A 25,649-nucleotide genomic window follows, 5' to 3' on the forward strand; every position below is an offset into this window, starting at 1 on the left:
TTTGAATCTTAAAAAAAAAAAAAAAAAACTCAAGACAGCTGCTACATCCCATTTTATCTAAAACTGTGGCAAAATACTGACAATGTCTTTTGACATGTTTAGGTGAATACTTACCTTAAATGTATGTGTTTAGACAAAAACAAGGGCGAAACTTCATTCAGCAAGTGGCTTAAGTTTCCAGTAATGGTTCATATGCTGCTGTTTTCTGTGGTTTACAGATCATGCTTTCAAGCAAAACAGAAACAAACAAATGGCAGCAAACAACAAAATGTCTCTTCAGCTGCCTCAAAGAAGGTTGCAGCTGGAGGGAAGTGTAGAAAAGCACCAAGTCAGAGTTGGCTTTAGCAGCCACTGCCTTTCAGCCTTGGACATGAAAGCTAAGCTCTAGAGAATGTGATTCTGTATCTGGGAAATCTACCCATTAATATTTACCATGAAATTTGGGGATGGGATCATATAAAAGTTAATAGAAAACATGTTGGACAGGATTGCATAAAAGCATGAAAAGTTCATAACACCTGCCAGAGAAGATTAGTCTAAGTGAAACATTTAGTCATGCAATCTCTCCACTCCCTTTGCTTTCCTGCTTTAGTAATTCATAGGTACCTAAAAAGATTCCAGGGGATGGAAACAGGAAATAAACAGGGAATCATAAACTACCGATCAACTGACTCTCAAACATTTTACAAGTTCCTCTTGCCTCACTTGGCTTCCGGAGATGACCGAGCAGGTGCAGAGCAGATACGCGACCCTGCAGCTGCACTGAGCCTGTCTCTGAGCCTTTTGCAGGTCTCAGGCCTCAGCCCAAGAGTGCAAGCTTCCAGGAAGACAAGGAGGTCCACCATTTTAGTGAAGGATCTGGGGCTATGATAAGGAAAGAGGAGAAAAGATGAAGATTCACTCAGCCCTCAATCCTAAAAAGCCTTTCCCCAGAAGAGAAGAGGAAAATTATTTGGGTAAATAGACGACTCTTTGCTTTGTCTTCTACAGGTTTGGTTTGTCCTACTCTGTAAAGCAAGAGCTTCAGCAAAATAGATTTAGCCTTTAAGTAACATGTTAGGAAGACCCTACAACCAAACCGCCCTCCTTAGGTTAAGGGTTCTCTTGACCTAAGTTGATGTGTAGAGTTGGGTTTTGTCGTTGTTGTTTTGTTTTGTGGTGTTTTGTTTAACATCCACGAGGTTGCTGGAAGTCATGTCTGTCAAAGACCAAGAACGGCGATTTTAGTTGGGTATGGTTCACAATCCTGAAAAACACAATCCCAAATGCCATAATCCCAGTTGTTGAAATCTCAAAAGATGAAACTCCTTAAAGTCAAAATCCCTAATGTCTAAAACCCTGAAATCACAATAACAGAAATCATAGAAGACTTTCAGAAGGGAGAGCCACGTCCTAAAAGAACAAAAGCAGGCCGGGCGCAGTGGCTCAAGCCTGTAATCCCAGCATTTTGGGAGGCCGAGACGGGTGGATCACAAGGTCAAGAGATCAAGACCATCCTGGCTAACATGGTGAAACCCCGTCTCTACTAAAAAAAAAATTAAAAAAAAAAAAACTAGCTGGGCAAGGTGGCGGGCGCCTGTAGTCCCAGCTACTCGGGAGGCTGAGGCAGGAGAATGGCGTAAACCCAGGAGGCGGAGCTTGCAGTGAGCTGAGATCCAGCCACCGCACTCCAGCCTGGGCGACAGAGCAAGACTCCGTCTCAAAAAAAAAAAAAAAAAAAAAGAACAAAAGCAGATATTCATGCGGAGGCAAGACTTCAGTATGTACTTAGTGACTGTGGAGTTCAGTCAGCCTTGGTGGATGATCTCCATGCAATTGTCCATATCTACCCCTGCAATACACTTTTGTGTATGTTGAAGCTTCCTTCTAGATTTCTTTTTTAAAGATTGCCCACTATTTTAAATTGTCAGCACTATTTTTTCACAATTCAAGTCTATGTAATTCATCTTCTCATCATTTCTAATATCAAATGCTGTATCCTTTCTGTTTTTTGTTTGTGGTTTGTTTGTTTGTTTTAGACTGAGTTTCACTCTTGTTGCCCAGGCTGGAGTGCAATGGCACGATCTTGGCTCACCACAACCTCCGCCTCCCAGGTTCAAGCGATTCTCCTGCCTCAGCCTTCCTGAGTACCTGGGATTACAGGCATGCACCACCATTCCCAGCTAATTTTGTATTTTTAGTAGAGATGGGGTTTCTCATTGTTGGTCAGCCTGGTCTCCAACTCTCAGCGTCAGATGATCCGCCTGTCTCGGTCTCCCAAAGAGCTGGAATTACAGGCGTGAGCCACCTGGCTGCCACCTCATTTCCAATTCTAAATTGTGTAGAAACTATTAGAGAGTCCTCATTAGTTTTAAGAATTTTTTTTCAAATTTGACTCCAAAAATTGCATGGTCACAGCATTGACTTTGTGCCTCAGCATTGTGCATGCATATGGTACAAAGGTTGAAACTTCCTGAATAAATGAAGAGATGTCCTCTTTGTACATCTGCATTTGGGAAAGATAAAATTTCTGGTGATCTCGGTTGTTTGGGTGACTCTTTATCTGGTGGTGATCCATCATGATTTTCAATTGATCAAAGGACTTAGGTTGTTCATCATGGTATTTCTGATGACTCCAATCATAAAGCCGGTTGCACACAATTGGCAACTATAGTGGCATGCATTTATACATGCTGCATTTTGCTTCATTGCTTCATGAGTATGGTTTGTCCAGTCATACCTGTTATACTCGTACAACTGTCACTAGTGTGGGTATCTATGCTTGCAAAAATAAGCTGGTTATTATAGCCTATTGTACTGCATAAAGCATCCTACAAAGTGTTTTGTGTGTTTTTATGTCTTTTTTGAAATAAACCCTTTATAAAAAATAAATACATATCTTCTACAAAATTTAAAAATATTTTTCCAGAATTATATTTTTGGGATTCTGATGTTTTGCGATTTCAACATTTGGGATTATGGTGTTTGAGAGTCTACCTTTTGGGATTACAATCTTTTGCCATTTTTTTCAGTGCCTGGCTTAAATGAAATGTGTATTCATTTTCATCCACAAAGAATGCTGAGGACCTGCCATCACGTTTCTCTCTTGGCACCTTCCTGCCTCGATTCCTGTCCTCCCCCAGTTTGCAATCCCTGAGTGGCTACAGGTCTGTCAACACAGCTGCACCTGCCTTGCACAAGCAGCAGGTGGAGGAAGGGTAGGCAGCCAAAGCCCAGCATCTTTCTCTCTCTCTGGTACAAGCCATGTCGTCTGCTTTGATGAGAAAAGAGGAGTCTCTCCAGGCAACCAGCACCCCCTGCCCCACTCAAACTCTTCAGGGGTCAAGCGTATGTTTCTCAAGAAGAAAATGCTTGTTTAACTCAAGTTCCAATGTCTGTTTCTCAATTCTAAGTTAGGTTATTTTAGAAATATTTATTTTTCTCATGAGTTAGAAGGGAACAGACAGCATGTGACAGGGGCCGTGGCATGGACTCCGTAGCCAAAGTGTCCAGGGTCAGATTCTGCCTTCCCCACAAACAGCGTGGGACTTCAGTTACGTCACTGAATTCCTCTGTGATGGAGTCTCCTCATCTAAACCAGGGGGATGATGATAATATATAACTTCTAGACTTGTCATGAAAGTTAATGACAAGAACATATGTAAGGCATGTAAACATTGTCTGACACTTTGTGACTGCTTTCTGTTTAACTCTGATTATCACACTTCTTTCTTAAAATCTACAATTGTAGTGACTAAGCTGAAATCTCTATCACTTTGAGACAGATGCTACTCCATTTGCTAGAAATTATCTGTATCTGGACTATTGCTAGATACCTATTTCTGTACTAGGTCATGTTATTCCAAGAATTAAAGAAAAAGGAAAGAAACACAAAAAAATAGCTCAACAGTCCAAGACAGGTTTATTTTGGAGATAAACTCAAGAGGGGCTTCTGGCTGAGTTAGGTTAGAGGTACTCTCTCTTACAGACTAAGAGTTTTTAAGGATTCAGGGCAGGAGAGCTTATCACAGTCTTGGAATGTTTCTGTGTCTCTGTCTTGCTTATCCGGGAGGGAGAGTTTTGTGTCTGCTCCCATACATCTCCCTGAAGCTGCAGGCACATCTCCAACTATGCTTTTAGCTTCCCTATCTTCATGTACCTAAAGGGAAGGGAATGTGCTTATTAGGGCCCACTTACTGGGGCCCATTGCATGAGTGTGAAGTTTGGTGGGTTACCCAAGAGACATTCCCCATTCCCTCTGTGCCTGAGCTATCTTATCTGTGTTTTACTGTCTGCTCTTGCTGGCTGCTTGCTGTTAGAAGAGAAGTGATTTCCTTGAAATGCATGAAGTTAGAAAGGGAGCTGGAACTTAAAGTGTCAGTTTGTCCGAGATAATGGTGCTCCTGCTCTGTCAGTTATTTACATGCACGTGGGTATGAATGTGACTGTTGTAAATGCAGTTTTCTCACTATTTCTGTCCAAGTGGTGGCGAGTAAAATAAAGTGACACACTGCCACACAGGCCTTTCTTTCACTAGGCATTCTTTTCCTTTTGCCTGAGCCCCAAACCATTTCTCTCCTCAAGTCAGTCTGCTAGTTTCTTATTCTAAACAGTATCAGTAATTCATTAAAAAAAAAAACAACAAAAAAAACTTTTATTTAAGAGCTACCAATATTGAGATCCTGTAGTTTACATGAATTTCCTTTCAAACTGTTTGCCATTTTGCTCTGCACACTTAGTTCTAAAATCTAAAATTGTGCTTAAGAGTGGAAGGGAGAGTAGGTAGAAAGAGTAATTATAGTAGCTGATATTTTTAGAGTTTCTCTATGCATCAGGCTCTTTGCTAACCATTTTACCTGGGTTATGCCATTTAATCTTTACAACAGATTTCTCAAGTAGGCACTTTTATACAGATAAAAATCTCGAGGCCAGAGAGATTAAATAAACTGACCAAAGACACACAGTGCCCAATTGATGGCACTGGGATTTGCCCCAGGTGACGGTGCACAGCTGCTGAATAAGCTGCTTCAGCACGACAAGCACTTTACTCCCCTTCTTTCTGTGCTCAAGACTGCAAGATGTTGAATTTCATTTAATCCTTATACTGACACTGAGCATGACATCTGTTCAAAATATTTACTTTTTCTATGCTCTATATTGATATTATAGCATAGGGACTGGTTTTGTGACCTCTAGGGTCAGGCTGCCTGGGTCCAGATCTCACCTCTATTGCTTTCTGGATGCGTGAACATCTCAGATAAGAAGAATACATAATCAAGATAGGAATACATAATCAAGATGGAGAAGTCTGAGCAAGGCCTCCAATTCTGTTGTGGTAAGAGATCATAACTGCTAGGTCCCTAGAATCACGCTTCTGTGTTTTTTCTTGCTTATTCCAGGAACATACAACAAAGTTGTTTTCATCTTACTCCACCAGCGAATCCACATGTTCCTCAAAAGTCTTCTGTAATCTTCACTCATTAGACCCAACGTCATTACTTCCAACCTTGAGAAAAGGTCTGAAAGGAGATTTCTTTTGAGAAGCCTTTTTAGATTAATCAAGAGTTAGCTCACTCTTATCTTTTGCCTAAACTAATTTTAAAACAGACTCTGCTCTCTGGTCCTATTCAGCTCAAATATGCTTCAGCAATTGCTGAAAGCTAAAGGGAAGAATTTCCATCACATTGTGACGTGGATTTTTGTATCTCAGACCCATTGCCTTATCAGTCTTTATAATTAAACTGCATCTGTTTTATTCAACCCTACAACATAAATGAGAATAAAACCCACTGACAGCATCAGAGCTCTACAAGTATTATTAATAATGAGGACAGATGATAAAACAAGTTTAAAGTTGAGGCTCGATACAGAAGTCTCAAGTGTATGTGGCTCATGAGCATGTGAAATGTGGCTGGACAGCACTAAGAAATGGCATAACTGAAACGCACATCAGATTTTGAAACTAGCATCTTTTAAAACGCAAAACACTTCACTTATAGTTTACATTGATTCTGCATTAAAATTATAATCTTTTGGATATATCAGGTTGACAAAATCCATTATTAAAGCTTATTTCACCTGTTTCATTTCACATTGTCGTGTAGCATCTGGGGATTTGTAATTTCATCTGTGGCTCACATTATAGATTGTGTTATATGTTCAGTGGATAGCACTGCTCTGTTCTTGGTTATGTGTGTAGCAGTTGAATCCCCTACATCCCCAGCATCATCCTCAATAGAGTGCGGATGCTCTAGCTGGGATCAGCTCCTTCTGAGCAGGTGCACCTGGGATCATCCTCATGCTACGTCTTATCCTGATCCCCTCAAATGACTTATCATGTGTAGCTGCTCTCTTTAAACTCTCTCTACCCATCCCTTTTCTTTTTTGATGCATGCCTGGGAAACTTCTCCCAAGTGACTATTATTTTTCCTCTATGTTTTGTTGGAATCTCCCTTTACCTATCCCCATCCCTTCCCCAATCATCTTTATTTTGAGTGACAAATGAAAAAGCCATTTAGTGATAAAACCCAATCAAAGAAACTAAAGACCCTGGACTCTAGTTGGCTCAGAGATAACAATGAAATAGTATCATGCCCCTCTCCAGCTTGGAAGGAAGACAAACTCCCCCAGATCATTAACAAAGCTGACTGGCTCTTTTGATCTTTAATTTTTTTCAACTAGCTTCAGTCAAGTGCTGCCTAGGAAAGGATAGTTAGGTCTATCTAATTCTGGAGTCCAACACTGGAAAGTCCAATTGCCTATATTTTTCCTTCTTTAATATAAATATTTAGATGAATATGTATGGGAGCATGTATACACACACACATATATATGAATGTATATGGCATAAACATATATATATATATATTACAATAGCATGGTTATTGGTAATAAAGGTGCTGATTATTTTGGTCTATGCCTCACTATTCATTTGCTTATTTCTTATTTATTTCAGATCTCAGAAAAGGAAGAGAAGTGTTATTTATTGCACACCCCTCCAATTCTGCAGAAGTGAATAGTATACTTAAAATAATGAAGCAACACTGTAAAAATTATGGGAGGAGATATTTTCTACGTACAATTTTGTACGTAGCCAATACCTCCGTCAGTGCGGATGCAGACAAGGACATTTGCAGCCATGCTCAGGTTTAAAGACTTCCTTCCAAAGTAATACTTGGAAAACATCTGGAAAACGTTTAAGGTGAAACTGAGGTACAGGAAGTTGTCATGAAACAGGGTGCGCGTTGAAGGCACAAGTAAAGGGAAGCCTCCAAGGTACTGCTTTGTAACAGTCCTAGAAACCATTCTGGAACCCTCTGGGCGAGCGTTCAGGAGAAGAACGTGGTAGATTTGGGGGAAATGAAGGCAAGGGGGATATTGAAAAGCTGTGGTGAAGTGACAACTTACTGGATGAACAGACAACTAGAAACTTTAGGAATTACAGAAAACGATTGCATTCCACATATTAAGTAACCATGTGTAAGTTAGAGAAACAAATCAGTGGCCTTCAGAAAGAAGAATAGAGTTCATTCAGAGCAAGAATTCAGATAGTTAAGAAGCAGAAAATACCTGGATTATTGTGATGAAAGCAAGCGTGCAACTAAGCAACGAGAGAAAAACAAGGATAATTCAACATTTTAGGACAAATAAATAGCAGTATGGCAAAGACAGGTAGTCGTTTACCAAATCTGTGTTTTTCTTCTTCCTGAACTCACAGATGCTTCCATTTCCTGGCTTTCTTTGCAGTGAAATGTAGCCTCATGGTTGAGGTTCAACTAATGCAGCAGGTGTGCAGGAGATGTACATGAATGTGTGCAGGACCTGCCCATCACAACTCAAGTTCTTCCTTTTCAGCCAGCGGAATGGAGCAGGCTGGAGACCTTCAGGGAAGCCAGATGTGGAAGGTGGCCATCTCCAAATCACCGCTGCCCATAAAAATATCTGAACCAACTACCCATCATTGAGACGCATTTTGAATTTAACATGCACAAAGAATATTTCTGTTTGAGCCCATTAATACTGCATTAATGAAACAAGCAGAACAAGAATGCCCTGGTCCAAATGTGAAACAAAAGTAATTACAACTTCATTATGGATAATTGAGGCAAAGCCAGCGCTCATCTGGACTCTGGGTTGAGTAGCATTAGGGACTGTGATGTCAGAATCACAGAAGAGGAAGTCTAATTACGGGCATATGCTTGGCTCTGTGGTGAGCAATATTCACGCACTTACCAAACTATGAATGCTTACTGCTTTTCAACTTTTACAAGCAGCCTTTAGATACCTTAAGAGCAACTTCATTATTATTATTTAATAAATACAAATGCTAACATAGTTGATACTGCAAAAGTTCTACTGCAATTGAGAGAATAAAGAGGCCAAAACTGGAGAGAAAATATACTAGAAAGGGTAGAAGCAAGGATATTCACATCTTACTAAATGGAAAGACAAGCGATGTTACCAAAAATTAAAGAAATACAGCATAAAGAATCAACTATATTATTCTAGTTCCTAAATATAATGGATAGTAACAAGACATGGGAAACAGAAGTGATGTAACATAATACTCATATCAAGCTGTCAATTGAGAAAGTTCACAATGGATAAAGCACAAAGAATAATGCAAACACATTAGATAAAAGACAATAATGACAGAAAACCAGAAATGGTTAAATGTTATTGATTCTATGGCTAAAGAATATGGATACGCTGATGGAAGTTTTCATGGTAAAACTTTCTTTATTACTAAATTCTTTAACCATGTTCATATGTTACTTAACTTAAATGCTACTAAAGTTGGGAAGAGACCACTAAAACTATAGCTGACTTGTTACAATGTCCAAGTCAGAAATTTAAATCAGAGGTCAAGTCAATTTGAGACTTTATTTTTTCACCCTTATTACAGAAATAATCATATTTTCCCTGCCCATTTCTTAAGGTTCTTTGAGGCACAAGCAGGATCTTGCATTTAGGGGCCTCAGCCTATTCCCAAGGAGACATCACATAAATGTGACTTCTGGATGCCTTCCCAAGGTGGTTCATTGGAGTTGCACAGAGGATGCTAGTGCAGGCCACTCTGTGAAGTGCAGCTACATAAACAGATGTCGCTTATGACAGGTTGTGACTGGGAACTTCCAGAGTATGACTTCAGGGATCTCAGCTCTGCAGTGCTGTTGAGAATTGTTTTTTTAAGTAAGGTTTGCTAAAACAAAGTGTTCCATCATAGAATAAATAAAAGCATGTTAAAAAGGTGGTGTTCCGGTGAGAGGGAGCATGAATCTCTGTCTGAAGTACGATTGGGCTGAGCTAGGCCTGGCTGGGTTCAAATGGCCTGATGCCTCGGTGATTACATAGGTAGCATTAGGCAGCCGGGGTAAGATCAGACTAATACTCACAAAACTAAGATTCAGAATTGGAACCATGGAGTAAAAGGGGACACCGAAGGGGCTGCAAGAGATGTTGAGACTATAATTTCCCATGGATGTGAGCTCCTGTGAAGAAACACACCCTCTCCCTGGGAAGTGTTCTGGATCAGATGTTAGCTTTCTCGTGGAGGAGGATTCTCTGAATACAAATATTTACCTACTTCCTTTCTACCTTCTTGTATGCCCCTATCCAAAATCCAGACAGTGGACCATCTTTCATGTTTTACAATCGGGAAGAATACCTTTGTTTTGGATTGGATCCTCTATCTCCCTGTAGTACCCAGAACTCAAAGTAATGTATAATCTATCCTAGGCTCTACCATTATGATTTAATAATTTATGACTCAATAATAAAGTATAGGAAACATAAAGCAAATTAAGAAGGCATTTAAATCAAGAGACAAAAGCATTTTTCATTGAAACTATCTAGTTTCTTCTTCTCCTTTTTCATATTTCTCCCCTAGACAGACATCATGCCTGTAAGAAATGAAACAGTAAATCCTTTTAAGGACTGGCAGAACATGGCAATAATATACAATGAATAAGGTGAATTAAGAAAGATACAGATATTAAGTTGAAAGACTCAAAAATAATGAATAACTGAAAGATTACCTCTCCAGAAAAAGAAATTGTGAGGTCTCATTTTTTATGTCAATGTGATGCTTGTTCCCTGTTTAAGGGACACAGTTCTAAGCAAAGGTGACTGGCCTCTCATTTAATTCTATGCTAATTATTTTCTATTAATTAAATATACAGTTATACCTTTTTCTTTAAAGAACATCATGGCTACATATATAATACATTTAGGTGTCATTATTCAGGGAAAATCTTGCCAGTTTGAATAAATGATAAACTTTTATAACACTGGCAAAAGATCGTTGTAGGAGACAGTCATGCTACTGTTAGGAACTCTATAAAAAAACTAACTCTTCAACCAATTTCTGCAAATAAATAAGTATTAATAGAACTTTGGGGAAGCAGAATATATACTCATTTCATTCATGTGAATTATCTCACTCCATATGGCTGAAATTTCTATCTCTCATAAATATGTCACATTTACATATTTACAAGAATTAGATCATTTTTTCTTTATAATCTAGTTATCCAAATCCATGAGAAACTGTGCTGCATCATTCAAATTTGTTTTATAAAATAATATGTAATTGAATGCCCTTTGAAGTCATACTAGACCACATATTGAAAAAAGCAAAATTTAAATGTAAATTTAATAATCTATAATACAGAAGAACAATGTTTCCTGTGATGAAAGCACATTGATCTCATTGGAATTGACTACATTGGTGGCAGCATCGGAAAGACACTTAGCTGACTGTTATGCCAACTTTGACTACAGATATGATTATGGAAATTTTAAAGATCCTCCAATTAAGAAGAAAACCATTGGAGGATGTGTGAATAAAAAAGCAGTAAACAACGAAGGAAAATACTCATGACACAGGCCAAGTTTTAATGTCACAAGGAACTAAGGATACTGCCACTCACAATTTTACTGGTGGTATCTTATCTCCTGGGAATTTACAAGCTAACACCTTTAAGACATCATTTCAGGCCGGGCGCGGTGGCTCAAGCCTGTAATCCCAGCACTTTGGGAGGCCGAGACAGGCGGATCACGAGGTCAGGAGATCGAGACCATCCTGGACACGGTGAAACCCCGTCTCTACTAAAAAAAATACAAAAATCTAGCCGGGCGAGGTGGCGGGCGCCTGTAGTCCCAGCTACTCAGGAGGCTGAGGCAGGAGAATGGCGGGAACCCGGGAGGCGGAGCTTGCAGTGAGCTGAGATCCAGCCACTACACTCCAGCTTGGGTGATAGAGCGAGACTCCGTCTCAACAACAACAAAAAAAGACATCATTTCAAAATATAAAATCGCAATCAGATACATGCTATCTGAGAGACCAAGGGGCTTTTTTTTTTTTCCTTAAAGAAACTGTAAGAAGGGGTTGCAATGATAAGCCAAAATTTAGACTTAAGTTTGAAGTTGACAAATGAGTAAGATTTATGGCTGTAGGGAGAAGATAGGGAGACTCTGTGGCAGTGTAAAAACCTGAGCAAAAGTTTGGAATTTGGCATGGTGTGGTATGCTGCTGAGCGAATTCCTTAAAAACCAACCAAACAACAAACAAACAAACAAACTGAAAACCTACTTTGCAGTGTTTGCCCAATTCTTATGGTGTAGTCCCACCATGACAGATAGCAAGCTAACCACATGATATCGAGGAACACAGAGAAGCAGATAATTCTCAGGCCAGCCAGGATAGGTTAGCCACAGAAAAACACAGCTTTGTAGAGCGAAAAGCTTTACACTCATGTTGGGTACACTACCAGGTGGAATTGCACCATTTAGTTACAATGAGGTAAGGAGCATATAAGGAAGCCATGTTGTAGGTTTGTACTTTATTCTTGTTGAGTCACCAAAGTGGTTTGGCTGACAAAAGAAAGGTTAGGATGAAGATGGATGTTAGGAGACAGTGAGTCAGGAGTAGAAAGTAGAATGATGATATGGTTTGGCTGTGTCCCCACTGAAAATCTCACCTTGAATTGTAATCTGAATTCTAATCCCCTACTCCCCATGTATTTGGGAGGGACTTTGTGGGAGGAGGTTAGATCAGGGGGGTGGGTCCTCCATGCTGTGCTTGTGATAGTGAGTGAGTTCTTGTGAGATCTGGTGGTTTTATAAGGGGTTTCCCCTCTTCACTCTGCACTTCTCACTCCTGCTGCCCTGTGAAGAGGTGCCTTCCATCATGATTGTAAGTTTCCTGAGGCCTCCACAGCCATGCACAACTGTGAGTCAATTAATCACTTTTCTTTATAAATTACCTAGTCTCAGGTATTTCTTCGTAGTAGCATGAGAATGGACTAATACAGATGACAACTGAGATTCTAGACATGGGAGCCCATTCAACAAACTTGAGGCCAGTCTGGTTGAGAAGGGAAATACATAACTAAAATAGTACAGTATATGTAGAAATCGAAGTAAGGCAGAGACACTTCGAAAGGAAAAAAAGAGCATGACTGGAGATCTACATGATCTATTATAAAGTAAATAAAGAGAACAAAGCCAGAGTCACTTTGATTTTTTTTTTCTGAGAGTGAGAATGTAATGGAAATAATGATAGAAATAAGGAAGAAGAAAGAATATATTTAGGATGCCCAATGGGACTGTCCTTAAGTGAGATCAATTACTTGAGAAAAATCTGTGGAAAGCAAGGGAAATGGGATATAGGTTTAGATTTTGAGGCCACCACTGTTTTGACAACATAAAGATGAAAAGTAATTAATAATAATAAGAAAAAATGAAAAGGGACATAATAAACTTCAGGAATGTGCAGAGAAAATGAGCATTTTAGAAGAAATAATGGGCATCTAGAGGAGGAAGTCATCATCATATGAATTTGTCTAGTACAGAGGAATAATTTGAATATGATTAATCCCAACTCTAACACCTATCAGCAGGAACACCTTGAGAAAGTCACTTTTCCTACCTAACATCCAGATTCCCCACCTATAATATGAATATTAAATAAAATGCCTAATTGTAAAGATTAAATTTGCTAAAGTAATGGCTGGCTTAGAGTAAGTGGACAATACATACTATCTTGTGGGGTGGTGGTAGTAGTAGTAGTCGTGGTCATCATATGCCATTACGACTATAATAAGCATCAAGTAGATCTCATAAGAGTATAACATTTTACAAAAAAAAGAAAAAATAGGCAAATATGCAATAACTAGCAAAGGATAAACTAAAAGCATACTGAAGGAAATAATACAATGTCACATGATGACTTGCAGTGGAGGCTGTGAATTGACATGCTTTCAAGCCTAGATTAAAAGCCAGATTTATGTTTGGGTCTTAACATTTACTATCTCTGGAACCTTTTGGAAATTAAAACTCTATTTCTTTACCTTTTAAATGAGTGTTAATAATTACTATATTTGTGGCTTGTTATGAGAGTTAAATGGTATAATCCAAGTGAAGTGTTTAGCACTTTTTCTGGCATCTCATTAAGACCTCAATAAATGTTACCTATACTTTTAATTTTGTACTCAAAAGATGAGTTTTTCTTAGGAAAGTCAAAACGTAAGAGTTGAAGTGTGCTCTTTTCTAAAGTCATTGGAACAGTAAAATAATACTTTTGGAAAATGTGAGAATAGCAGTGCTCCAGGTAAAGGAATTCTCATCTTGCTCTGAAATGTGACAATGGCACTTGGAAGAGGGCACTAACTTACAATCACCTTATCTGAGAAGTCTGAGAGTGTTGAAAGAGTTCTTAAAATATACACATTAAATGGTCAAGGAGTGTTTGCAATTTTTAGTAACAAAAGATAAAACGGAGGCAACAGGGCTAGAAGGACATAAACATTGGCATCAAATCTTCGAATCCTGCAACAAGAGGTGATGAAAATAGGCAGAAATCCATGAAGATTGAAAAATAGAATGAAAACAATTTTGGATATTTGGGGGATATAATAATAAGTTGAATTAGTCTGTTTTCACGCTGGTGATAATGCATACCCAAGACTGCACAATTTACAAAAGAAAGAGGTTTAATGGACGTACAGTTCTATGTGGCTGGGGAAGCCTTGCAATCATGGTGGAAGGCAAGGAGGACCAGGCCACGTCTTACATGCATAGCAGCAGGCAAAGTCAACTTGTGCAGAGAAACTCCCATTTTTAAAACCATCAGATCTTGAGACACTTATTTACTATCACAAGAACAGCACGGAAAGAACTGCCTCCATGATTCGATTACCTCCCAGTGGTTTCCTCCCACAACATGTGAGAATTGTGGGAGTTGTAATTCAAGATGAGATTTTGGTGGGGACACAGCGAAACCATATCATTTTGTTCCTGGCCCCACCCAAATCTCATGTCCTCACATTTCAAAACCAACCATGCCTTCCCAACAGTCCCCTAAAGTCTTAACTTAATTCAGCATTAACTCAAAAGTTCACATCCCAGAGTCTTATCTGAGACAAGGCAAGTCCCTTCTTCCTATGAGCCTGTAAAATAAAATGCAAGCTAGTTACTTCCTAGACATAATGCTGGTACAGGAATTGGGTAAATACAGCCTTTCAAAAATGGGAGAAATTGGCCAAAACAAAGGGTCTATAGGCCCCAAGTACAAAACCCAGCGGGACAGTCAAATCTTAAAGCTCCAAAATGATTTCCTTTGACTTTGTGTCTCACATCCAGGTCATGCTGATGTAAGAGGTGAGTTCCCACACTCTTGGGCAACTATGCTCCTATGGCTTTGAAGAGTACAGCTTCCCTCCTGGCTGCTTTCATGGGCTGGCATTAAGTGTCTGCAGCTTTTCCAGGTACATGATGCAAGGTGTCAGTGGATCTACCATTCTGGCATGTGAAGGATGGTGGCCCTTTTCTCACAGCTCAACTAGGCAGTGCCCCAGTAGGGACTCCGTGGGGGAGCTCTGACCCAACATTTCCCTTCTGCAGTGCCCTAGCAAAGGTTCTCTGAGAGCCGCCCCCACTGCCCACCCTCCATAGCAAACTCCTATCTGGACATCCACGAATTTCCATACATCCTCTGAAATCTAAGCAGAGGTTCCCAAACCCAAATTCTTGACTTCTACACATTTGCAGGCTCAACACCACGTGTAAGCTGCCAGGGCTTGAGGCTTACACTCTCTGAAGCCATGGCCTGATCTCTGTGTTGCTCCTTTCAGCCACAGCTGGAACGGCTAAGATGCAGGGCACCAAGTCTCTAGGCTGTACACAGCATGGGGACCCTTGGTCTGGCCCACAAAACCACTTTTTACTCCTAGGCCTCCAGGCCTGTGACGGGAGGGGCTGCTGTGAAGACTTCTGACATGCCCTGAAGACATTTTCCCCATTGTCTTGGGGATTAACATTTGGCTTCTCATTACTTATGCAAATTTCTACAGTTGGCTTGAATTTCTCCTTGGAAAATGGGATTTTCTTTTCTATCACATTGTCAGGTTACAAAGTTCATGAACTTTTATGCTCTGCTTCCCTTATAAAACGGAATGCCTTTACAGCACCCAAGTCACCTCTTGAATGCTTTGCTGCTTAGAAATTTCTTCCGCCAGATACCCCAAATCATCTCTCTCAAGTTCAAAGTTCCACAGCTCTCTAAGGCAGGGGCAGAAGTCTCTTTGCTAAAACATAACAAGAGTCACCTGTGGCCCAGTTCCCAACAAGTTTCTTATCTCCATCTGAGACCACCTCAGCCTAGATTTCATTGTCCCTATCATTATCAGCATTTTGGTCAAAGTCATCCAACAAGTCTCTAGAGAGTTCCAAACTTTCCCACATTTTCCTGTCTTCTTCTGAGCCTTCCAAACTGTTCTAATCTCTGCCTATTATCCAGTTCCAAAGTCGCTTCCACATCTTTTGGTATCTTTTCAGGAGTACCGCACTCCTGGTACCAATCTACTGTATTAGTTTCTTTTCACACTGCTGATAAAGACATACCTGAGCCTGGGCAATTTACAAAAGAAGGAAGTTTAATAGACTAACAGTTCAATGTGGCTGGGGAAGCCTCACAATCACAGCAGAAGGCAAGGAGGAGCAAGACATGTCTTACATGGATGGCAGCAGGCAAAGGGAGAGCTTGTACAGGGGAACTCCTCTTTCTGAAACCATCAGATCTCATGAGACTTATTTGCTATGATGAGAATGACACAGGAAACACCTGCCCCTGTGATTAAACTACCTTCCACGAGGTTCCTCCCACAACATGTGGGAATTGTGGGAGTTACAGTTCAAGATAAGATTTGGGTGAGGACACAACCAAACCGTATCACAAGTCCTAAACTTCCTATCGACTTTATGTGGTCCAATCATGATTTCTTTCATATTATAATATGTAATATTATATATTATTATGACATATTACATGCTATCACTTACATACTAGTAACATGTAATATTAATTGTTATTACATGTTACATGTTATTTCTTACACAGTAATAACATGCAATATTGCTTTCAGGAGCAGAATGAGCTGACATAGTGAGAGTCAGCCCAACACGTCATCTTTTCATTTAAGTGGAAACTTTTATAAAAGCTGCTCCAAAGCCATTGCCCTGCCCTGAAGTCTGCTCACCAGCCCCCTTGTAGCACTTTACCTCTGCAAAAGGGAGCTGGGAAGTCCCACGATGCACCATTTCCTGGGCTAACAATGCAGGTCAGGATGGCATGGCCTTCCAAGATGTAGCCAGAGAGGCAGCTGTATCGGATTTTGTCTCCTATGTTGAATCTCGTTCCGTGGAGAATACCTTTCAGGATTTCTCCAGGATTTCCACAAGTGTGGCTAGGTAAAACTATTGGAAAGAGAAAAGAAAGGAGAAAAAACAAGTTAAATTTTCTATGGAGAGCCACTTATAACACAAAACAGACACCATTTTTGAATTATTAAAATGAGAAAATCTCTAGTATCAGAAAAATATTAATTGTTCCTAAAAATTAAACTGAGAAAATGTCTTCTGGTTTTAGAATATCTGCAGTATAGCACTTTTATAAACATTATAAAGTGTAAATAAATGCATTTTGTTGAGAGAAAAATATAGTCCTGCTTTTATTCAGTGTTCCAAATAATGCCTAGATTATATTTTTCTAGTCATGAAATTCTACGTACTCCTGTAGTGAGCAACCAGATATCAGTGTCAGCAGCCAGACACAGTAGACTACAGAAATCTAAAACAGCAGTATCAGAAACACTGCAAGAGTGAATACTCATACCCTATTTATTTTTATGCTTCCAGGACCAGTATGGTGTCTGTTACACATCATTACCCAATGCTCAATCAACATTTGATGGATAAGCAATTGAATTAAATAATTAACTAGAAATTTCATACATTCATCCATCTATGTATAAAAAAGGGTTCCACTACTGTATTCCAGGCCCGCAGCCAGGCTCTGTCCATTTATAGTGTCTGATTCAAAAGTAAGTTTCAGTGCTAAGTTTTGACAACACAAATACTGAATTCACTTGCATTTTGCAAACCGAGAATAAAAGTCAAAGCCTGTCAACCATCTGAATGGACACATCCTCTCAGCCAGGGTGATTCCAAAGCTAACCTGAAAAACTAGTTCGGGGAGCCAGACATGCCTCATTATACCCTCTTCCCTTTTGGAATTACCGATAGAAGAGGCTCCTTACTTCCAATAAGAAACACAGGCGATCTGTTTTCAGAAACCTGCTACCTGGAAGCTTTCTATGCATGACAAAAACATTGGTCTCTACAACCCTTTATTCTAACCGAGACATTCCTTTCTATTGATTCCATGTCTTTAGACAATAACTTAACTCTTTCAATTAATTTCCAATATGAAAAAAGAAAAAAACAAAAAAACAAAAACCTGGCCGGGAACGGTGGCTCATGCCTGTAGTCCCAGGACTTTGGGAGGCCGAGGTAGGCGGAGCGGATCATGAGGTCAGTAGATCAAGACCATCCTGGCTAACATGGTGAAACCCCATCTTTACTAAAAATACAAAAAAATTAGCCGGGCATGGTGGCAGGTGCCTCTAGTCCTAGCTACTCGGGAAGCTGAGGCAGGAGAATGGCATGAACCCGGGAGACAGAGCTTGTAGTGAGCTGAGATTGCGCCACTGCGCTCCAGCCTGGGTGACAGAGTGAGACTCTGTCTCAAAAAACAAAAACAAAAACAAACAAATAACCTTTGACTCTACCTATGACTTGGAAGTTCCCACTTCTAGTTGTCCTGCCTTTCCAGACTGAACTAATGTACGTCTTATGTGTATTGATTGATGTCTTGTGTCTCCCTACAATGTATAAAACTAAGTTGTGGCTCAATCGCCTTGGGCAGTTGTTCTCAGGACCTCCTGAGGGCTGTGTCATGGGCCATTGGCCACTCGTATTTGACTCAGAATAAATCTTTTCAAATATTTTACAGAGTTTGACTCTTTTCATTGACAATTTCAATAATGGGGTATTGATTCTGTTCTTTTTGATCCTCTCACTTTTTCCTTGATATGATTCTCTGTCTAAATCAATCGACTTGAAACTCCATTCCATACTCATAGAACACGATTGTGAACTGAACTGGTGCACCATTCAGTTGAATGGATGAAATTCATCATTGTGGGCTGTTGTCTCCATATCTATGGTTTAAATTTAGTGTGTCATCAGTAAATTAGCTGCTACTATTTGTATTCAAATAAGTTATGAAACTTACTAGCAGGAAAATAAAAAGATTTCCAAATAAAAATGTATTTCCAACTGAACAGAAACCAGGTTATGTCCGTATCCACTGTCTTTGCATTGGCATCAGGGTGTATTTTAATGTATTGGTATAATGTAGAACAATATTTTCTGTTTTATTAGTTTTTAAACTGAGAAACATATAGAACTTTTTTAGAATGTGAGAAAGGAATCTCAGCTATTTCTAAAGTTATTTTTTATTTATCATAATATTACTTAAGTACAAACTGAGCTCTGTAGAAATACTTAGGAAATAAATACTAGTGCTTAGATATTGAATATTATTGACATGTTTATGAAATCTCTATTTGCATAAAGTTTTTTCAGTTCCAGTTTTTAAGAAATAATTTCTGAGAGCATTCTACAAAAATCTGTTTAAAAACACAACAGAAAATCGTTCAATATTGTCTACAATCATTTTTGTTGTCTTTTTAAATAAGAAAATTCTGAATTTAATTCCACATTCATTATCCCTAAAGCAAAAATCTGTGCTATTTATAGTATATTAAAAGTGACATTTATAAGGAAGAAAAACTTTCCGTTTTATCAGGGCAGCCCTTCAACTTATGGGCAGAACGCCGTGTCCATCAGCTGAGCCAAGAGCTCTTACGGGCAAAGATACAGGCTGAATAGCCACTGTAAGTGGGAAGAGTGAGAAACAGTGATAAAAAAAGGAAATGTGTGACAAAAAGATTTTTGATGTTTTTCTTTAATGTCCAGGAATATTTAAAACAAATCATCACGTCTTCTTAGGGTCATTATTATTTTTAACTGTTACTGCTAATTCTTCTTAGAAGGCACACATTTCCCAACAGAAGGTGCCCAGATAATTGTTCCCCAAAGACAAGGGTTGTCAATGGAAATCCATCAAATAAACCTGCTAAAGATAACCACAATGACCAGTCATTGTCATGCATGGAAAATCCAAATGAACCACTCTGGAAATGGAACTTAGTCTGTGCGACTCTGCTATACATTTTTTTCTGTTAAAAGAGCCTGAAATTATTTTTTTCAATTAACTTTGGTATGAATAATGTAAATGATTATCATGTAGAAAGATCATTGGAACATTCTACAGTAATATATGGTTGTGAGTTGCCTAATGACAGCTCAATGACAGGCCTCATATACAACATTGGTCCCAGGAGATGATGGCTTACTGATGTTGTAGCCGTGACAATGTGGTAACGCCAGGTGCAACGCACATGTTTGTGGTGACGCCGGTGTGAACAAACCACCTGAGCTGCCAGTCATACAAATGTATAGCACATACAATTAGGTCACTACATATGCTTGATGATAATAATGAACAACTGTTGCTGGTTTTTGTATTTACTCTACTACACTTTTTATCATTATTTCAGAGTGTGCTGCTCTACTAAAAAAAAATAACGATTTCACTGTAAAACAACCTTAGGTCCTTCAGGAAGGATTCCAGAAGGAAGCACTGTTATCCTAGGAGATGAAAGCTCCATACCTGTCCTTGCCCCAAAGACCTTCTGGTGGGACAAGACGTGAAGGTGGAAGAGATGACCCTGTGCAGGCCTAGGCTGGTGTGTGTGTGTCTTAATTTTTAATGAATACAGTTTAAGAAGTAAATATATATAAATTTTAAATAGAGAACATCTTATAGAATAAGAATATAAATGTTTTGTACAACTGTGCAATGTTTGTGCTTTCAGTTAAATAGTATTACAGAAGAGTCAAATGCTTAAAAATGAAAAAGAGGTTTATGAAGTAGGGTTACACTAAGCTTAATTTATGATTAAAAAAGAAAAATGTGTTTTGACACATTTAGGGTACTCTAAGTGTAAAGTGTTTATGAAGTATACAGTAGTGCACAGTCCTGTCCTAGGCCTTCACACTCACGCCTCACTCACACACTGACTCACCCAGAGCAACTTCCAGCCCCACAGGCTCTATTCCTGGTAAATGTCCTATACGAGTGTAACATTTTTTTTATTTTTAATACTGTTTTATTATTGTACCTTTTCTATGTTTACAGACACATATACTTACCATTATGTTCCAGTTGTCTACAGTATTCAGTACAGCCACATGCTGTACAGGTTTGTACCCTAGGAGCACTAGGCTACACCATAATACATCCTAGGTGTGAGGTAGGCTGCAAAACTTGGGTTTGTGTAAGTGCACTCTGTGATGTTTGTACAGGGACAAAATCGCCTAAGGATGCATTTCTCGGAATGCATCCCTGCTGTTAAGTGACACGTGACTGCGTGTAACATATCTCAAGATACTGTTGTTACGGTCAAGCCTCACACTTTATTATCTACAGTATATTTAGTAAATTTAAAGAGAACTGGAGCCCTCCAAAATTTTTACCATTGTACTGTGCAATGGTATTTTCCAGCAGTGTAGAAACATACTGACTTACATATTTTTGAAGGGAAAATATCATTATTGAACACAAGAGTCTCCCCAAAATTTCTGAAAAGAAATATTTGTAAACACCCATGTCTTCAAACTTCCAACAGACAGCTACTCCCATAAAAATGAATATGAAAAATATGTATTCCATTCAATTTCATCAATTTAGGAAAGATATTTTTAATAGGGAAAAATTAAGGCAGATGTTAGAAGTAGCGGATGTCAAAGAAAAAACTAGACATCAATGCAGAGCATGCCTGTTCTTTTGATGAAATTGCATCTCCCATTGTATCTGACGTAAATGATCCTTTTCCAGGTGCAGTTGCAGGCTTTTATTTTACAGCAGGCCCTCAAATAGCACTGTTGTCATCACCACTATTTCATTACAACATGGAAGAGAAAAATAAATAGATTCCTGACCAGGGCCACTGTCTGTTCTTTCCATGTCTGCCGGAGGTATGTCTAGTTTCCTCCATATCCCAAAGATGCACATGTTTGCATGTTAGGTTCGTTGGCATGTGCCCTGGGTCCCTGTCTGTGTGTGTGTGTGTGTGTGTGTGTGTGTGTGTGTGTGACCCTGCCATGGTAGGGTACCCTATCCAGGGCTGGTGCCCACCTGGCACCCTGAGCTGCTGAGACAACTCTGGCCACCCACAACCCAAAACTCAAATAATTGGACAAATTATTTTACTTGTTTTTATTAATCTTTCTTAAATGAATGTATAGCTCACATCTATTACAGTGCTCAATATTAGAAGTGTTTTGATCTGTAATATTTAGAATTTTGGTCACGTTTTGCATGATGAGTAATATGTCATAGGAACTTTACTTTTGTTTATGTCAATTAGCCTGTGGGAAAATTGGTTTTGTCATATGTTGTTTTTCTTAGAGTCACATTTTCCCAGAACCTACTGAGTACGTGAAGTGAGCATTTGCTGTAATAGCAATGGCCATCAGCTCCAGCAACAGCCCAGTGGCGTTACAGAGGATAAAGAGGATGTCTACTTCTGGGGCATCTTAGACTCCTTTAATGGTTTGCTTCTTTCTCTCGTCTACAGACTTTTGTCTTTACCTTAACATCTTGACACTTAATTATAAAAGAATTTGAAAAACACACATCAGACACAGTCTTTGTAAGCTGATGTTTTTCAATTGACAAGGATTGTAATGGAAAGGAGAATGGCCTTTAGGTCTCTTCTTTTACATTTATCAGTTCTGCTTATTTACTGAAAATGTTTTCCCATCAGTATTTATTTTACAGGGGAAGGTGTCAAGATTGAATGAGATAACAGGTTTCCAAATATCTGTTCTTTATATGACTCTATCAGATTTTATTGTAAACATCCGTTAATAGTTCTGAGGGCCTTGAATCATTCCAAGTTGGAATTGATCTTTTCATCTTTGTATATAAATATCAATATATTATAAAGCAGATCATATATTTTCTATACATATATACAATAACTAAAATTCACATAGCTCATAAGCTTAGTTGGAATAGGAAAAAAAGTTTTTCAAAATTCAGCTGGACAAAATGTTATTTTAGAAGCAATGAATCAATAAATAATGTATAATTTTAGTCACTTTATTTCCACACTTGGCAAAAAGTGAAAATAAGTATCAGAGGCTTAAAACTAATTTAAGGATTCTGGAAGCAAAATAACTTAGGAAATGGGAAAAAATGATTAAATCTACCATTTAAGGTTTAAAGGAATTTGTGTTGGTGACACAAAGTTATAAATTTACGATTTAGGAATTGGGGATTTTCATCTTCAACGAATTTTCTTTTTAAGAAGTTTTGTGGCCGGGCGCGGTGGCTCAAGCCTGTAATCCCAGCGCTTTGGGAGGCCGAGATGGGCGGATCACGAGGTCAGGAGATCGAGACCATCCTGGCTAACATGGTGAAATCCCGTCTCTACTAAAAAATACAAAAAACTAGCGGGGCGCGGTAGCGGGCGCCTGTAGTCCCAGCTACTCGGGAGGCGGAGGCGGAGCTTGCAGTGAGCTGAGATCCGGCCACTGCACTCCAGTCTGGGCGAGGGAGCGAGACTCCGCCTCCAAAAAAAAAAAAAAAAGAAGTTTTGTAAAACAAATAAATAGAAATAATTAAGAATAAATTAGAATATTTTCTTCTAGTTGCAAACACTAACAAATGCAACATAGACATAGTATAAATCTATCAGCAATTTTATTAATAAAATCAAAAAACTTACAAATTATAAAATATTAATGGAATTGTTGGTAGGTCTATGCAAAGATTTAAGACACAGGCACAAAAATTGCCAAAATATGATAATTCAGTGGTTGAGAAAAACTAACTTAAAAGCAAGTAAATTCAATCCAATGTCATTTCTGCCAATTTCATTTTAACTAAATTTTTAACCAGTTTGCCTGAAGATTATGCATGTCCCTTTAGGACTCCCACAAGTAATAAATACACATGAAGAATTTAGTAAATACTGAGTTGACAAAAACTCTACATTTAATTCTCTTATTTATTTCCTAAGCCATTTGCACTCTTTCCCATGGATGCTTCAAGAAAGCAATACTTATTTAGGTTATGGGAATTCTGCGGCCAACGCAGACATTTGGTAATGTGAAAGGATTTCTTGAAAGAGTTCTGGAAACATTTCTTTCCTCTCATGGCAGGTTTCCATCAGACATCATGAAGCCAAGTTTGTACACCAGGGCTCGAAACTTGAAACATAGGCTGCCATTCTAAATATACACACGAAAATTCTGTCCGTAACACTGAATTTGGCAAGTACATATGGTCACAATTCAGTGACTTAATTGGGCTATCACATCAAATCTTTAACCCAGCTGTTTCAATAATTAAGTGGATGTCATATTAAATATCTTTCCACAAGAAAAGTGAAAGTATGATACTACAATAAAATACAACATTAATATTCATTACTACATGGGACAAGGCTATCGAAAAGAAGTTTGAAATTCATCAAAGGAACGGCAGCATTTTTAACAGCATGTATACAATCAGTGGACTTTCATTTGGAATCTGGGTCCCTTAGCGTTCCTGTCCATTTCTTTATACTTTGCCTGTCTAGTAGTCTACCGGTAGCTTAAGGTAATATAACTCCAAATTCCTTCATGATGTGCACTTCCGATGTAAACCAACAACATCAGATGTATTTGCTTTGGACTACTTGCTGCTGAAAGTTTTCACCCCTCTCTCTCTCCTGGCTTTGGGAAGGATTAGAAAAATCGGGTTATATAATTTTCAGGATCACATTAAAAAATCAGATTTTCAAATCTTGTAACCTGACATTGCTTCTCTTTACTGGCTCTCTGAATGCGGGCCAATCTGTAAAAGGAGAAGGTGCTGAGGAAGCATTTATGACAAAAGCAATGAGGACCTCCCAGGAGGTGGCAGTTACTGAATGCCTTCTATTTTCAAAAAGTCTCATTCTCCAGGATGAGGAACGACAGTGAAAGAGAAAGACCCCATAGAAAGCATTACTATGGGAAGTAATAGGAACTGGCTGAGAAGAAACTCAATGAGGAAGTGGGTTGTAAATATACTTACAGGTGGGAAAGGGCAAGATTTGGCCAAATAAGAAAGGAAAGATAAATTGATGTGGGGGAAGTCGTTGTGGCACGCATTTACAGAAAAGTATACGGCACAGTGAGTTACGGTCATCAGTCCTGGCGTGAGATAGATTTGTTTCTGCTCCAGAAATTGATCTTGTAACATTGGACAAATTACTTAGACCTTAATTTCCACATCTTAAAAAGGGGAATGAAAAGTAAAGCTTGCTTGTGGGTTTGTCACAGAAAATTGTAAAAAGATATCACAAAACGTCAGGGCACTTGGTACAGGTTAAGTGCTCCATACACGTCAGGACTTTTAAGTTTATTTTCCCCAACTCTAAAGCACCATGCAAATGTTAGGGAAATAATACAATCTTCATAGTATACAGAGATTTTAACATATCCCAATTTCACAAACAATATTTTTAAAGGGTATCAGAGTCAAGGCTATTATTAAAATACTAGCATAGTTGTAATGGAAGTAAAAGAGGACATCCTAATTTTTCACTTAGCAATATTAAGTCTACTTCATTATTTCTGCCTTATAACTGGAAATACTTGTACGACACATACTATGTGCTAGACACTGTTCTAAGTAGTTTGTATAATATATGGTAATATATTATATATATTTACACATACTATGTGCTGGACACTGTTCTAAGTAGTTTGTATATATTAAGAGTGTATATGAGTAAGTACTATTATTATGCCCATTTTAAACAAACAAAAAGCATGCTGCAGGGAGATCAAGTCACTTCCATGACACATAACTGCTAAGAATTGGTGGTAGAGCTTGCATATGATAGATTCAGAATCTCTACTTTCAAGCATGACAAAAAGCTCTTTCATATGAAAATGTGGCTCACATCAAAAGAGATGATCAGGTGTCATTTGATCTACACTGTTCACAATGGAGCTTTGTTATAATAACAGGGATATATGGATTGGGGAGACTTACAATGTTTTCTTAGGTAGAACTGAGGGCACAACTATAACATAGTTTGAAAAAAATGTTTCAAGCTCTCCAGGCAAATTCATATAACAGCAGAAACACTGCAGGAGAGACT

General features: G+C 38.7%; 1 protein-coding gene across 1 annotated transcript in view; it reads right to left on the bottom strand.

Moving 5' to 3' along the window:
* CSMD1 (CUB and Sushi multiple domains 1) overlaps positions 1–25,649 on the bottom strand; it is a 2,081,403-nt gene that overhangs the window by 1,071,863 nt on the left and 983,891 nt on the right. The window contains exon 4 of the mRNA XM_011937546.1: positions 16,540–16,734. Coding sequence (XP_011792936.1) covers positions 16,540–16,734 — 195 coding nt within the window. The remainder of the gene's footprint in view (positions 1–16,539; positions 16,735–25,649) is intronic.

This window comes from Colobus angolensis, unplaced genomic scaffold (assembly GCF_000951035.1).
Source record: "Colobus angolensis palliatus isolate OR3802 unplaced genomic scaffold, Cang.pa_1.0 Scaffold165, whole genome shotgun sequence".
NCBI classification, from domain to species: Eukaryota; Metazoa; Chordata; class Mammalia; order Primates; family Cercopithecidae; genus Colobus; species Colobus angolensis.